This window comes from Lacerta agilis, chromosome 4 (genome assembly GCF_009819535.1).
Source record: "Lacerta agilis isolate rLacAgi1 chromosome 4, rLacAgi1.pri, whole genome shotgun sequence".
Taxonomy (NCBI): domain Eukaryota; kingdom Metazoa; phylum Chordata; class Lepidosauria; order Squamata; family Lacertidae; genus Lacerta; species Lacerta agilis.
The window spans coordinates 16152208-16167104 of record NC_046315.1 but is presented as its reverse complement, the minus strand read 5'-3'; the positions used below and the strand labels follow the sequence as shown (position 1 = coordinate 16167104).

The following is a 14897-nucleotide window of genomic DNA, read 5'->3' as shown; positions in this document are numbered from 1 at the left end:
ACGTGACGCAATGACGGCGGGCGTGGGGGGTGAGAGACGTCGCGCGGCTTCCCCCGCCTCCTCATTGGGCGGCGAGGTTTGAAGGCGGCCTTGCCGCGCCGCGCTGATTGGCCGAGGGCGCCGAGGTTCGCGCTCCGTCGGTTTGCTCCCTCGCTCGCGCTCGGCCTCTGTTTGCGTGAGGAGAAAGGAAGAGGAGGAGGGGGGAACGGAAGGGCCTCTTGACGCGGATGCCGACACAAGGAGGAAACCGGGCCTAAGCGGAGGAAGAAGCGGCGAAGGAGCCGAAGAAACCAACAGGCGCGCGGGGGAGGGGAGAATCTCTCCTCTCTCTTTCTCTCCCAGTCGTTCGTTCGCTCCTGCCCTCCCGCCCTCCCGCCGGTGGTTGGTTCCTTCCCGGCTCCTTCGGCGCTGTGAAGGGAAGGTGGATGGCGGCAACATCCGGGGCCTCCGGGGTGGCGGTCGCGGCGGCAGCGGCGGCCGTCGTCGTCGGAGGTGGGTCCGTCGCCGCCGCCGCCCCGGCTCTCTACGCCTGCACCAAGTGCAACCAGCGCTACCCGTTCGAGGAGCTCTCCCAGGGACAGCAGCTCTGCAAGGTGCCGCTCCCCGAAGGCCGGCCGGGGGGCTGCGGGGGTAGGCCGGGAGGGGACGCCGAAGGAGGGAGGGAAGCTGCGTGGGGTGGGGGCGGCAGGGCGGGCGGCGAGAGGATATCCGGCTGCTCGGCGGGACGTGCCCGCTTCCGGGGCTGAAGGGAGTTTGAAGGGACGGGGCGGCCTGGAGCTTCGTTAACCACGAACCCCGAAATATCGGGTCCCCTCTAAAGCTTTTAGTGGGGCTCCCAAACTGAGTAAGTGATACATCAAACGGGGAGTCGCGGTTAACACCGAGAAAACCAACGTCCCATCCACTCCAAAGTTCTGTAGAGCCTAGTAGTGCAAATCCAGCGTTAGGTAGGTTCTTTCCCTCCCAACAACAACTAACTAGGAACCCTTAAATTTGAGACCGCCCTCTAAACCTTTCGTAGGGTATTGTAAGGGGAAACCCTGCATTTTGACCCTACAAAACGTCTACAAAAACCCTAGGAAAGGTTTGGGATGGGCCCCAGATTTTGGGGTTTGTAGTTAACGAAGCAGCAGCCTTGGAATTACAAGGGAGCTGACCAAGCAGAGGAGTGAAGGCAAGGGAAGGGTTTAGCTTCAGGAAAGCAACGCTACTGCTGTGCAGTTTCTTTTTCACTTGGAGCATTTATTATGCACTTTTTAAAGCAAAGGATACGTCCCTGCTAGTATCTAGTGAAGCTGAACTTTGGAAAGCTCAGGACGGATAACAGGAAGCACTTCTCTTCCATGTAGCGCATAGTTAAAATTATGGGGCATTCTCCATCAGGGATACAGTGATGACCACCAACTTGCATGACTTCAGAAGAGGAGAGCACTATTGAAGACTACTAGCCATAATGGCTCGCCTGTGCTTCCACACTTGGAAGCAGCAGCAGTGCTTCTGAATACAAGTTGAGGATGGGTCAGGTGCTCTTGCGCTTGGATCCTGCTTGCCTAGTTTCCCACAGACACCTGGCTGGCCACTGTGAGAACAAGATGCTGGCCTGGATGGGCAACCGGCTTGTCCCAGCAGGCTCTTTAGATGTTCAGAGAAGCTGACCTAGATCAGTTGCAAAACAGGCCTCATTTTCAGGGTTACAAACTGATAGTTTTATACACAACGAAAAAGGGATGAGAGGTTATATATGTGACAACCCCAAAAGTAAGTCTCATTTGAGTTCAGTAATACTTGCTCTCCAGGGGCCTATAGGATTGCAGCCTTAGTGACAAATTCCAGGTTGATCAGTTCTTTTCAGATTACTCAGTGGGAGGTGCCAGTCTGCCACCAAAACTGCCCTGTGGCGTAGGTGTTGTGGCCCATTTGTTATGCCTGGCATGATGGTGCCACCCAGAATGTCATCACTGTATGAGATTCTTCCCTCTATCGTGTCATCATATTTTGCATTTACTCCAACCCCATTCTTAACCATAGTGGATTTCCCTCCCACTGTCAGACAGTATGCAGCTATCACTACATGGTGATGGGATGGGGTCCAGAGCTGTCAACCTTTCTTTTTTTTCTTTTTTTGCAATGGGAAACTGGCGCTGGAATTAGGGAATTTCCCGCAAAAAAGGGAAAGTTGACAGCTGTGGATTTACCATTTTCAGTGACAATCCCTCAGGGTAGTTCTGTCCTTAATTTATTATACATATTGGAAAATTTTGATCTTACATTTTGACTTGTTCATTTTAAACAGGGCAGAACCTGCAGCCCTCCAAATAATGGTTGGGCTGTAATTCCCATAGTTTTTGTCCATGATACGTGGAGACTTAACAGCATCTGGAGGGTCTCAGGTTTTCCACCACTGATTCAATGCATCTTTGGCACACATTTTAAAAAAACCTAAATGCTACTTCATCCCTTGCTTGCAGTAATGAAGAAACACCTGTTTTGGTTTTCTTTTTAAAACAGGCTATAATGCTCTGGCAGCTAGCTAGTCTGTTGTGGCACAAGCTTTCATAGGCAATCAAAGTCATCATAGCCCATTGCTTGTTACAGCAGCTATGTGACAGATTCTACTTGCAGGAGTCCACAGTATCAAAAAGATACTTGGTTTTGCAGCATTAGCAGTCAGTGGGCTTTTAATTAGTTATCTTAAATTCCATCTCTTAAACCCGGTTTATATTGCAATCTTATGATGGTGACATAGACTGTATAGTAAGTCAGATCAGGAATTCTCTTGCCCTGTAGTTTGCAGCCACACATGGAAAGCCAAAGTGACTTAGAACAACTGTAACTTATACATGGGAGCACCATGGAATGTCCACAGAGCAAATAAGATAAAATGAGATGAATTTCTAGTGTCCGTAGTTTCTCTGTAACAAAACAATTTTGACTTTTTTTTTGTCTAGGAATGTCGCATTGCACATCCCATGGTAAAATGTACTTACTGTCGATCAGAGTTTCAACAAGAGAGGTAAGTCTTTTTCATGTTATTTCACACTTGTGAACTATCAGCTATTACTTGAAAACTGCTATATGCCCCATAATGTAATGCTTGTCAGCCACATTTCATATGCAGTTTACCTTGAATTATATGGCTAAAAGTCATTCATGTCTTGGGGAAAATGTTGTCTGCCTACCCTGGTCCCTTGAAGGAGGCAAAAGAGCAAGGCAGAATAAGGAAGAGCCACTGGTGAGCAACTTGTGCCACCTTTTTGGAGAACTAGAGTCCTTTTAAGGGCCAGCCATCTGTCCTGAATATGAGTACTTCTCCTGTGTTACTAAATATTTGAAAGACTGAATTTTATTTCCTTTTCTTTTAGCAAAACCAACACAATATGCAAGAAGTGTGCCCAAAATGTAAAGCAATTTGGAACGGTGAGTTAAATTCTGGATCTTTTTTGTGACTGGGCTGCTAAATTCATAGGTATAGTATGAAAGAGGCAACACGTAGACTGATGAATAATGGGCACAATTATAGCTTTATAATTTGCAGCGAAGTAATAATAGCTGTACAATCTGAGTAACTGAATACATCCGGTGAGACAGCGTTCCGGATAAATACACTGTTTCGACGTGGTCTTCTTCAGTATATAGCTATAAAGAATAACTCTCTCTCTCTCTCTCTCTCTCTCTCTATATATATATATATATATATATGACTAATCGTATGAAGGACAGTGACCAGCATAAACAAGAGTCGAAATAGTCCAAAATAATATTAATAGAAATAAGAATATCATACCTTAATTCATAGTCAGGCCTACAGAGACTTATTCAAATTTGGATTTAAGAAAATAAGAACAACTATGACATTTTATTCCACACTGGTTGAAGTTGCCTTTGGCTGTGCATATAGTTTTAAACATGTACATGCTGAAGAGTTGATCCCCGGTATTCTGGAGAGCTACAGGCTGCGAAGCAAACCAGACTTGAGCACAGGTCTTGTTCTAAGGTTGACTGAACACTGGTTATGACATATACCGGTAATTGTACCTAACATGTGGCAGTATGGGCAGCCAGGAAGATGCACTTTGCAGTCTCCATTGTATCTTTAAGTAGCAGGCTGTAATAGTTTTTTTGATAGTCTAGAGATTGCTTACTTTCACTGTAGAAGTGTCCACACAAGAAGAGCCTGTTGGATCAGGACAACGACCCATCTTCTCCAGTATCCTGTTTTCACAAAAGCCAACCAGATGCTTGTGGAAAGACCACAAGCAGGAATTGAACGCAGTAGCACTCTCCCCTCTAGCAGTGTTCAGTAACTAGTATTCATAAGCATTCTGCCTCTGACCATAGAGGCAGAGCACAGTCATTGTGCTTAATAGCAATTGATAGCCTAATTCACCATGAAAATACATTGACTCCATAGTTGCAGTTCCATAGTTACAACAGAAATGCTTTGTGTTACTGTTTATTCTTTTATTAAGCAGTTTATACATTTTCCTAAATAAAAAGAAATTTCAGTTAGCAAAATAATGTTTTTCCTGCAGCTGATGTTAGGAAAGTTTAAAGAAACTTTGAACCAGTTGATAAAATATAACATTGTTTCAGCATCAAGCATGTAACTACTAAGTGAAGTCTGTCTAAATGAGCTTGTATAAAAGCAGCAGTTTTACTTTTACTTTTCTTCAGTGACTCTAGGTCATTTTTGCATAAAATGTTGACATATTGAAGCAAGGAATGGCATTCTTAATTTGTTGTTCTTTTTCTTCAGCCGAAACCTTGTCAATACTGTAACATCATTGCAGCGTTTATTGGCACAAAATGTCAGCGCTGCACAAACTCTGAGAAGAAATATGGACCCCCTCAAACATGTGAACAATGCAAGCAACAATGTGCTTTTGATCGCAAAGAGGAAGGTAGAAGAAAGGTATAGCTTTGTCTTGCTGCTGCTCATACTTGGTCTCAAAGTGGTAACTGAATGATGAACAACATCGTATTGTTGTGTTTTGAATCTCACTAATGGTCTATCAGAATGCTGTTCACTGATCCTTGAAACTGTAAACTACATGTGGAGAATGGGGTTCCCCAACTCAGGCACACCTTGCTTATGAGCCTTTCCTCCAGGAAACACAGATCCCACTTCTGACACCAGTGTCGGTGTCAGAATTTGAGTGGTGTGAGAGTCCAGGGGTTCCAGGCACACTTACCTAGGGTCCATGTTTACTTAAGTCATGTAACTGGATGCTCCCTGCACTTCTGGCATGAGGTGTTCTAGAAGAAACCTTTAGTCAGTTTTAAGGCTTCCAAATAATTATGGAGAAATAGAATTTATATTATGGATTTGTGTTACTGCTGACCCATGAAAAAATTCGAACTCACAAAACAGTTAAACAAGATAATTGAAAGTATGCCTTTTTGATAGTTGTTTTCAGAGGCTATAAAACACTGGCATCTAGTCTGCCCAGTTGTTATTGATGGAATATAATATATTATCATTTTTACTTCACCATTCTTTCATAGAGCTTGTAGATTATCAGACAGTGTCCTAGCTTAGGCACTGACCAGTCTCAGACCTAGCTAGTTCAGCATGGTTGCTTGTCATCCACATTCGGACAATGCCCCATTGTCGCTCCAAGTGGTCCCTTAGATTGCATTTATTTTGTTACAGTATGATGAGTATTTACATATGAGAGTTTAGAGTAGACTCTTGGATAAAGCCTACTGAGAACCTTTTCCTCCAAGATGCTAGTTAGCAACCAGTTGGGATGGTGGATCCTAGATAAATCATTGGCCAAGTCTAAGGAGAGCTGTGGTGTATCCTGGAAATTGGGTGAAAGACTAAATGATACAGGGGAGATACATCCAATGCTAGTTATAGTCTAGATCCACTGAAAGTTCATTGATTTCAGTGGGTCTACCATTTGAGTACGAAATGTGTATGTTGGATCCTAATACCCCTTGAGAGGGGTTCCACTCCTGACACTCTCTTAACGGAAGAGGCAAGGTAATTTTTACAGATTCCTCTTTTCCCTCCAGCCTCTGAAAATAGAAACCTTGAGAATAGTGTGGGACATGGCACTGCTCGATAAAGGTTATGGGAGTTTTGGCAAAAATATTCTCTTCCCTTCCTTTATTGGGGGCCTCTGCTGGATCAAGAGCCCTTCTGTCCATGGAACAGGCCTTTTATATCTTGACAGGTGTGCTCACCTAAAGGAAATATGTTGCAATATTTTTCACCCAGTTTTCAGCAGAAAGTCCAGTATGTTTAATTTTTCATGCTGCTGTTCTGTACTATGTATTTTTAACTTGTTTGTATTAAGATGTGTGCACAAAGAATGACAGCAGAAGTATTTGATAATTTTATTTTGGCTGTTGTATGTCTTTTTAGCACTGAGTACGTGTAACATAACTTGCTGCGAATGATTTCCCAAAAGGTTGATGGGAAGCTGTTGTGTTGGCTCTGTACACTGTCCTACAAGAGAGTACTGCAGAAGACCAAGGAACAGAGGAAGAGCTTAGGGTCTTCACATTCTAATTCCTCCTCCGCATCTCTTACTGAAAAAGACCAGCATCATTTGAAACACCAGCGCCATCGCCATCACCACCACCGTCACAGCAGCGGCCATCACAAGTAAGTTGTGTGAAACTTGTGGAATAGAGGTGGTACCTGTATTCTCTGAAACTAAATCAAGATACAATAAGAATTTTGCTGCTAAATTGGTATATTTAATCTATTGCACTCAAAACCTATTTCTGCTATTAATATGTCCTTAGGTTGAAAGTGTGATATGGCAGATAGGGACTTGGGTCTAAGAATGTTTCTTTATATAGGCTAGGATCCAAGGATCTGCCCAACTGGTTCCAATTGTCCAAGGAAGCTTTGGGTTTGTTTTCTTGAAAAAGAAGTTTCCCACATAGCAAATTGTTTTGCAAATCTGAGAGAGGTTTCAAAATAGCAGGGCCTGTTGTTCAAAGAAAGTCACATTTCCTATTGCGCAACATCCTGCCATAACTTTTAGAGATCGTTTATGTGTATAGCTGGGAGTCTGTGTTGTTTTTGTAGAACACAAAAACTATATGAAACAGTAACAGTTTAGAAACATTTGAGATGCAAGTTGAACTCTCAGTTCTAATGCTGTTGCTAATGCACATAGCTAGGCATGGCTCCTTTCTGAATGAAGAAGAGATGCATAAATGTGCACCAGAATCGTAGAGTTGGAAAGGATTCCAAGGTTTGCTTAGTCCAGCCTCCTGCAGTGCAGCAATATCAGTTAAAGCATCAATGACAGATGGCCATCCAATCTCTGCACATTCCAAATAAGACACATTGTGGTTGAAGGGAGATTGCACTTGTCATGAGAAAATGAAAATGCTAGTTAATTGTGTTAATAGACGTTGCCCAACGGCTTCCATGTTCGTTCTGCTGTACATCAGCTGCTTTCAATACCATCAGTATTTTATTTTTTATTTTATTATACTTTTATCTCATCATGGAACTGACCCAGACTCAGACCTTCTTGGCTTCAGCCAGGCTGGCGGTCTTGTGTTTTCAGGCATATCCTGGGACTTCCTTTTGAACCTCCTGGTCAAGTTGGGATGGAGGCACACAGTTCACGCTGGTCCTACATGGTGCTGGTGGGTTACTTTGGATAGGGGTCTTTAACTTCTGGCCCAGTTATGTGAAGCAGAGAATATTCCACAGAAGCTTTTCTTAAGTTAGCAGCAATGAATGGATGCAAACTGAAAATACAATATTAGGCAAGCTTGGTAATTCCAAAGCTTTTAGCTTTGTTTATTAAACCCAAGTGAAATAAACATGCTAAACTAAATCAATCTCTAGAGCAGGGGTGGCTTACCCTTTTTGGCCCAAAAGCAGCACTCACCCTTCCGCAACCCTCCCAAGGGCCCAATACACACCCATAGCACACAGGCATATAGCCCCCATTTCCAGGTAATCACCCTCTCTCCACTCGTCAGATGAGCAGTCTCATGACCAGGGAGAAGGTGATTTGCATCACCACAGTGCAGTGACTACGTCAGTGTTTTTATTTTTGTTGCCGCCATCAGAGGGGAGGGGGTGGCAAACAGATTTCTTTGAAGAAGAAGAAGAGAAGAGTTTGGATTTGATATCCCGCTTTTCACTACCCGAAGGAGTCTCAAAGCGGCTAACATTCTCCTTTCCCTTCCTCCCCCACAACAAACACTCTGTGAGGTGAGTGGGGCTGAGAGACTTCAAAGAAGTGTGACTAGCCCAAGGTCACCCAGCAGCTGCATGTGGAGGAGTGGAGACGCGAACCTGGTTCCCCAGATTACGAGTCTACCGCTCTTAACCACTACACCACACTGGCTCTCTTTGGGACCAGATCAGGGGTTAGCCTTCCCTGATTTAGGGTTTCAGAAAATGTTCCTGTTCAAAGGCTTTTGGGAAATTAGTGTACTTCCTTTGGCCTGTGGAGTCTTCATGCTATTCTTCAGCTGCATGAAATTGCTTGAAAAGGTTATCTGGATGAGTGAAGTATGGGGCCATCAGTATATGGGTGCCACCCCAACTCTCCTTCTGCTTCCTCAAAAGTCAGTGAAGATCCCGAATTGTTTTATGGAGGTTGTTAATCCACATTCAGCCCATCACAGTATGATCATTAATCCAGACAAGACAGAAGTAACTAAAAGACCAGACTCATAGTCTGGGAGTACTTCTGGACCTGCTGCTGCTCTTGAAAGGTCAAGTGATTGTGGCCAGCAGTACTTTTACATAGCTGTGCCTGGAGTTCTGCTTGCAGAACTTCCCTGGAAAAGACAAGTCTGCCCAGTGTTAGGCATGCTTTGGTTGCATCCATATAGGATTGCAGTGTGCTATTATATTTGTGGCTGTCTCTGAAGAATATTCAGAACTGGTAGCCGTACATAAAATAGGGCTTTTTTCTTTCTTTTTTCGTTTTGCAAACCATGATTGAGGTCGCCCTTCTTAAGCCTATTGCACATTCTGCATTTCAGAATCAGCAGTCTGAGTCCAGAGCAAGATCAGGGATTGTGGAAACAGAGGTAAATGCTGACTATTAAAAATATAATTAATTTGTAAGTCCAGCCTGTTCCTTACTTTGTCAAATTATTTAGAAATCTGTGTACATGCTGTTTTGTGTAAATGTAGATGTATAGTCATACAGATTGTGTTGGCATCTTTTCAGCCATAAATCCTCTGCAGCTATTCAGAATGAAACTCCAAAGAAAAAGCCCAAAATGGAATCCAAGCCATCTAATGGAGATAGGTAAAAATATGGCCTTCCTTACAGTTTTTCCCATTGAAATTATTGTTCATTTTTCTTTTCTTTTTCATTTTATTCTGAAAAAGTCAACATGACTTCATATTTTGGCCATATGCCTTGGTGTAAACTTTAGTGGAAAATGATGGCTCTACAGTCCTATTCTGGAGGTTGGGGGGTGGTAATCAACTAAAATATAGCAGAAGGAGAACATCCCAACATGCAATGCACCTAGGAGCAACAGTTCAGTTATTTGTAGCTATAAACCTGCTTTGATTTGGTTCTTATGGACAAACTTTGTTCCATATGCATCTTGTTAGGTGAGAGAGTTTCTATACGACAGTCTCTGACAAACAGTTGGAATTTGTGTAATGTGCTTCATTTAGAAAGTCGGAAGCTAATGCTTAATCCATCAACCTCACCAAGAAACTTGCACATGTGCAGACCGACATCTTTCTGAACACCTATCAGCCAATCACCCATTCCCACCACCCTTCTGAGTAATACCACTCCCCACTCTCTCACTATATATAAGGGTCTGGTGACTTCTTTTTCAGTGTATCTGAAGAAGTGTGCATGCACACAAAAGTTCATACCAAGAACAAACTTAGTTGGTCTCTAAGGTGCTACTGGAAGGAATTTTTTTATTTTTTATTTTGTTTTGACTATGTTTCTGCAGGTATTGATAATGTGTGTCATTAGTAAGCTAATTTGCCAGTTTCATCTATTTCTGTCAAGTACTTTTTTTTTCATTAGGACATTTGTGAAACTGATTCAAATACATACAGTTTCCCCCCCTCCTTTAATCACAGCCCACACTTTTCGTTTTACAGTAGTTCTATAAATCAGTCAGCAGACAGCGGAGGTACTGACAACTTTGTCCTCATTAGTCAGCTGAAAGAAGAAGTGATGTCACTGAAACGCCTCTTGCAGCAAAGAGATCAAACAATTCTGGAAAAAGATAAAAAGGTAAAAAGCCTCAACTCACAAGTAGCTATTTTGTAAATGTTCTAGTTCCAAATGAAATCAGCATTACAAATATGAATTAAACAACCCAAACCCAGGGTTTATTTGGAATGCTTTTTGGTCATATGTTGCTCAAAATAATTATATTTAGAAGAACTTTTTTGTCTCCGAGGAGCCAATTTTATCTTCTTCCTTCACAGTAAGCCCTTCTCCCTAGCTGGCCAGAACCTACCCTGGCTAAGGTTTGATGCTGGAGGCGTCTAGGTATAGGACGGTATATAAATTCAATAAATAATAATAATAATAATTGACTAAATTCGCACACATAATACTGTATCCTCATCATTTCTGCTCATCAAACTCTTACTTTTGGGGGAAAGGGAGGGTGAGTTGTTTTGGTATTAGCCAGAGATAATATTTTCCCAAGTACATTATACATTATAACATATTTGTAGTTTATATGGGTGACTCTAGATGCTTTGGAAGGTCTTCTCTCAAACCTTTCCCCATACTGAGCTTGCGTTTGTTAAGAGGTAAAGGTTGGAGTTTACATTCCAAATCCATAGTTTCCACCATTTGGGGGCATCTTAACTCCCACACAGCTTCATTGTATTTTGCTCTCTTCCCAAGAGAGAAGCGTAGTGCCTGGCTTACGAGTGTGTTGTGAAGGAGGTGAAGAGAATATGGGAAGCAAGAAGTGACCTCTTACTTGCACTTCTGGGAATAACCGCTGTGCAGTTTGTTTATTTTTTCTTAACTGTGTACGTAAGGACAATAACCTCCTGGACTATACCAAGTAAAAATGTTTAGACAACATTGCGTCTTACAGATATACTCAGCTCATTTTGTTTGTGCAGATATGATATAATAATAATAATTTATTAAAAGGGTCTCAGACCAGCTCCAAGCAGATACAATATTTAATGCTATGCATCATTTTCATTACTAGTCTTCAAATCAGTGGAAGAAATTGCTTTTTCGTCTTTTAAAATGTTCATCTGACACGACACCAGGAATCTATCTGGTTGGTGTGAGAGTTATCGCTTTAAAGGAGGCCTGGAACAGTATTTTAAAGATCTCCATTCTTTTTCCTAGTTGACAGAGCTGAAAGCAGACTTTCAGTACCAAGAATCCAACTTGAGAACAAAGATGAACAGCATGGAGAGAGCTCATAAGGAAACTGTGGAACAGCTACAGGTAAACACCACAGTCGTTCACAGACAACATTATTTGGCTAAGGACCTGGGGAGCAATCAAAACCCAGGATCTACTGGGATGAGTGAGTTAGGATCCAGTTGCTCTCCCTCTTGGCCAGTTCCCAGCACAGCTGAACTATGCCAGTGTAAGCACCATATCCAAGCTTAGCTGGAGACACGCTGGCATAATTCCCTCAGCTGGGGCTCAGCTGACTGAGCCACGTGGTTTTTACACTGGCGTAAGCCCTGAAAAATGGGGAGTGATGGGGGCGCTGCCAGGCAGGGGAGACATGAAGGATCCCAACTCTGTTTAGCTTGATCACATGACCTGGCAGAGCTTATGCTGGCAAAAAGGGAGGTGCAATTCAAACACTCTTTTTATGACTTGTTTTTCCCTCTTTGAGGCTTAGGCCGGCTCAGTGGGTAGTAGCACTGCTGAACAGAGTTTGGAATTGGGGTAATTTAGGATGTGAGGGCGATCTGGCTGTGACATCTGTCACCCCATTGATCGCCAGGGTTGATTCAGCTGATCTGGCTGGCTAGGCGGGTGTCCCCTTCCTCCCTCACCGCTCCATGTGCGTCCCTCCCGAAGCTGCGCGCTCGGTGGAAGAGGACGACCATCCCAGATAGAAGGAGTGTACCGTTCTTCGGTCAAGGGTATACGATAGCTGCACTCCCCTGCTAGAACCTCCAAACAAGCTCATGGAATTGGGGTAATTTATGCAAGTTTAACTTAAGCTGGTGTCAGTTTAGTCGGCTTCCTATGCTTGCAATAGTTCTGTTATATAATTTATATAAGAACAAATGGTCATGAGATAGACAACCTTTTGAATCCAGTTCACTCTTCTTGAACTATCAATATCATACCCCAATATAATACTGAATTCTGGCATCACACCAAGAAGAGGAACCCATAGTAGGCCTCTGCAGATATTGAACTTCACAAGCTGGATCTCTAGTCATCCCAGCATTGATGAAGAGTAGATTGTAATTGATGTTCGTAACAATGTTTGCAATTTTTTATCCATAAACACTCAGCAGTGAAATAATTAGCAAGGCTTACATCAGTTAGGTCCCATTGATTGACTTTCAGTAACAGGGGTCTAACTTGAACAGGATTCATCATGAGATTTTGATATGTTTTAGCAGTTGTACTAAAGTTGTTATTCCCCATTTTTGTTTTCAGCTATAGCAACTAAAGAAATTGGCTTAAAGCTAGCTAGCTAGGAGAGCTGTTTTGGTGCAACTCTCTTTCACCTGCACCTTAAGTGTTGTACACAGCTGTGTCTGTGTGTTATAGAGAGGGACTTGGTTGTGATGAATGGTGGTCATGTGTGCCTGGATAACTTCCTAGGCTGCTAGTGTTGAAATTGAAATAGCCTCTGCTTTTTAATGTGTTTCTTTAGGTGACATCAACATTCCAATTTCTTCACACAGTGTAAAGCTCCAGCTAACGCCCAAAGAATCACAAATTAGCCAGATTATTAAACTAGGCTGTGGGGGGAGCTTTGGACAGTGTCATGTTGAGACAGCTTTCCATTTAAGCATCCTTCTGTCTGAAAATGTGTTTTAAGGCCCTTCTTTAAAAATATCAAAATGAAAGCTATCAAATAATACAGTATTTTTACTTCAAGATCTAATGAATGCTCTGACAGGGTTCCAAAAAGAACTCCAGACATTTATTTCTCAAGCATCACCTTGTCATACCAAACAGTTTGCAATAGGATTGGGGCAGGGGAGGAACTGGAGTACCAAAACCCTTGGGCCGAACTTTACATAGCTCTTTGGATCCGTGGCTTTGAGCCCTTTTCAGCAGCACAGGCATTCCCCTACATTTGTTAGACATTTCTGCAGCTACCATGGGAATGGTGCAAAGAGGGAAGTGGAGCATTTTCCAGCATTGCATGGCAACGTTTGTAAAATACAACCAACAAAATTATAAGGGGTGTTTTGTTTTTTTGCAGGCAAAAAACAGAGAGCTGCTCAAACAAGTTGCGGCTTTATCAAAGGGCAAGAAGTTTGACAAGAGTGGGAGCATGCTCACATCTCCATGAAGTGCTGGCTGTTTGCATGGGTGTTAATATTCAAAAGGTAAATGACTCTGTGGAAACTCCTTAGAAGCCTGTGTAGTGGAAAAAAGGAATATTTTTGCACCCAGAGTAGTTGGCATGTTTCCTACACCTTTTTGTAACTGATAATGCAGTGGAACTTTTTTTCTTTTTAAGTTTAAGCCATTTGGATTAAAATACTTCAGCTGGCTTGAAGAATGCTTTTTAAAAAGAATTTATACAGGAGAGGACTTCTTGACAGTTACTGGTAATCAGTAAGAGTGCTCTTATTTTTAACCACATCATGCAATAACATATGCAAGGCAGCGGTTTGAGGGAGCAATCCATCAAGTATGGCTATTGTGCAGAATCATTAATCTAAATTGGATTTATGCAGGACACCTAGGCAAAAGCAGAACTTGCCCAGGAGCTGGGCAGAGTCACATCAAGAAAAAAAATAGTCAACCATATCAGTATTCCAGCAACAACTAGCTTGGAAACAGAAACTGGAGCACTGAATGCCTGACAATTGTGCATTATCTTTTGGTCAAAATAAGAGTACGTTGAAAGTCTAAAATCATGGTGCTTTTATGACAAGAAGCTTATTACCTATAAATATGTAAAAGAATTTTAACAGTTCTATTCTTAGTGATAACTGGTGTTTTACATTTCTTGTGATAGAAATTTAAAGAGAGATTCCCTATTGTAAGTATCTGAACAAAATGTGTTTTTTGAAAATTTACTGTAGACTTTTTCTCTTGCAAGTGCCTTTTCTCCTGTTTATTATTTATAGGAATGTTGGTATTTTGTATATAAAGTTTTTCTTTTTAAAAATAATAATAATCATGTTTAAATGTTCCTTTGTGGATGTATATAAATAAATGTATGTACAGAATAATCAGATGTTAAGACCAGAGTTGTTAGGGTGCTAGAGAAGGTGTTAAGATCTGGCAGGAAATGAATATTGGCTGTACATAATTGTAACAGATTGGTCTGTGTAGAAGGTGTTTGTCTTAACTCATGTTGTGCCTAACTTAATTTCCCCACCACCACCACCACACACACTAAACTGTAGGGCTTCTAAAATATATTTCACCTTTTATCTCAGTGCTAATTTGCATAATATTCCCTGTGGCATTTTCTAAATGGAATGACGCAGGAACAGTATTTGAGCTAATGTAACTCTTTGGCAATTTCTTTTAATAACATTTCATCATACTATGCCTTTTTAAACTGCTAGGAGAATATGCCCTTTTATTTCTAAAGAGTGAAACAAACATCCCCACAGCAAAAGCTTCACATTGCTAAGGGTGCAGTCACACTGTTCTAGGACAGGTTACCCAGGAGCCAAAAAAAAATATGGCCCCGGAGAAGCTCTCACATAAGACAAAAACCGCCAGACCCATGGACCCTCACTGTCTTCGCTGTCTGTGGGCCAGCCA

At 42.2% G+C, this 14897-nt stretch overlaps 1 protein-coding gene across 4 annotated transcripts; it reads left to right on the top strand.

The window, feature by feature from the left end:
- Nucleotides 1–116: 116 nt before the first annotated feature.
- Nucleotides 117–14700, top strand: FAM76B (family with sequence similarity 76 member B). Of its 4 annotated transcripts, none has more exons than XM_033146152.1 (10): nt 117–593; nt 2949–3013; nt 3363–3417; nt 4757–4912; nt 6420–6616; nt 8980–9027; nt 9171–9251; nt 10058–10214; nt 11307–11408; nt 13372–14700. In XM_033146152.1, exons 1-10 carry the CDS (start codon nt 426–428, stop codon nt 13459–13461), a joined length of 1119 nt encoding a protein of 372 aa, XP_033002043.1. In that variant the 5' UTR covers nt 117–425; the 3' UTR covers nt 13462–14700. The 4 variants fall into 4 exon arrangements, with proteins under 4 accessions (XP_033002043.1, XP_033002045.1, XP_033002044.1 ...); XM_033146153.1 differs by having other exon boundaries at nt 124–593; nt 10079–10214; XM_033146155.1 differs by lacking the exon at nt 117–593 and adding an exon at nt 822–844.
- The last annotated feature ends 197 nt before the right edge of the window (nt 14701–14897 follow it).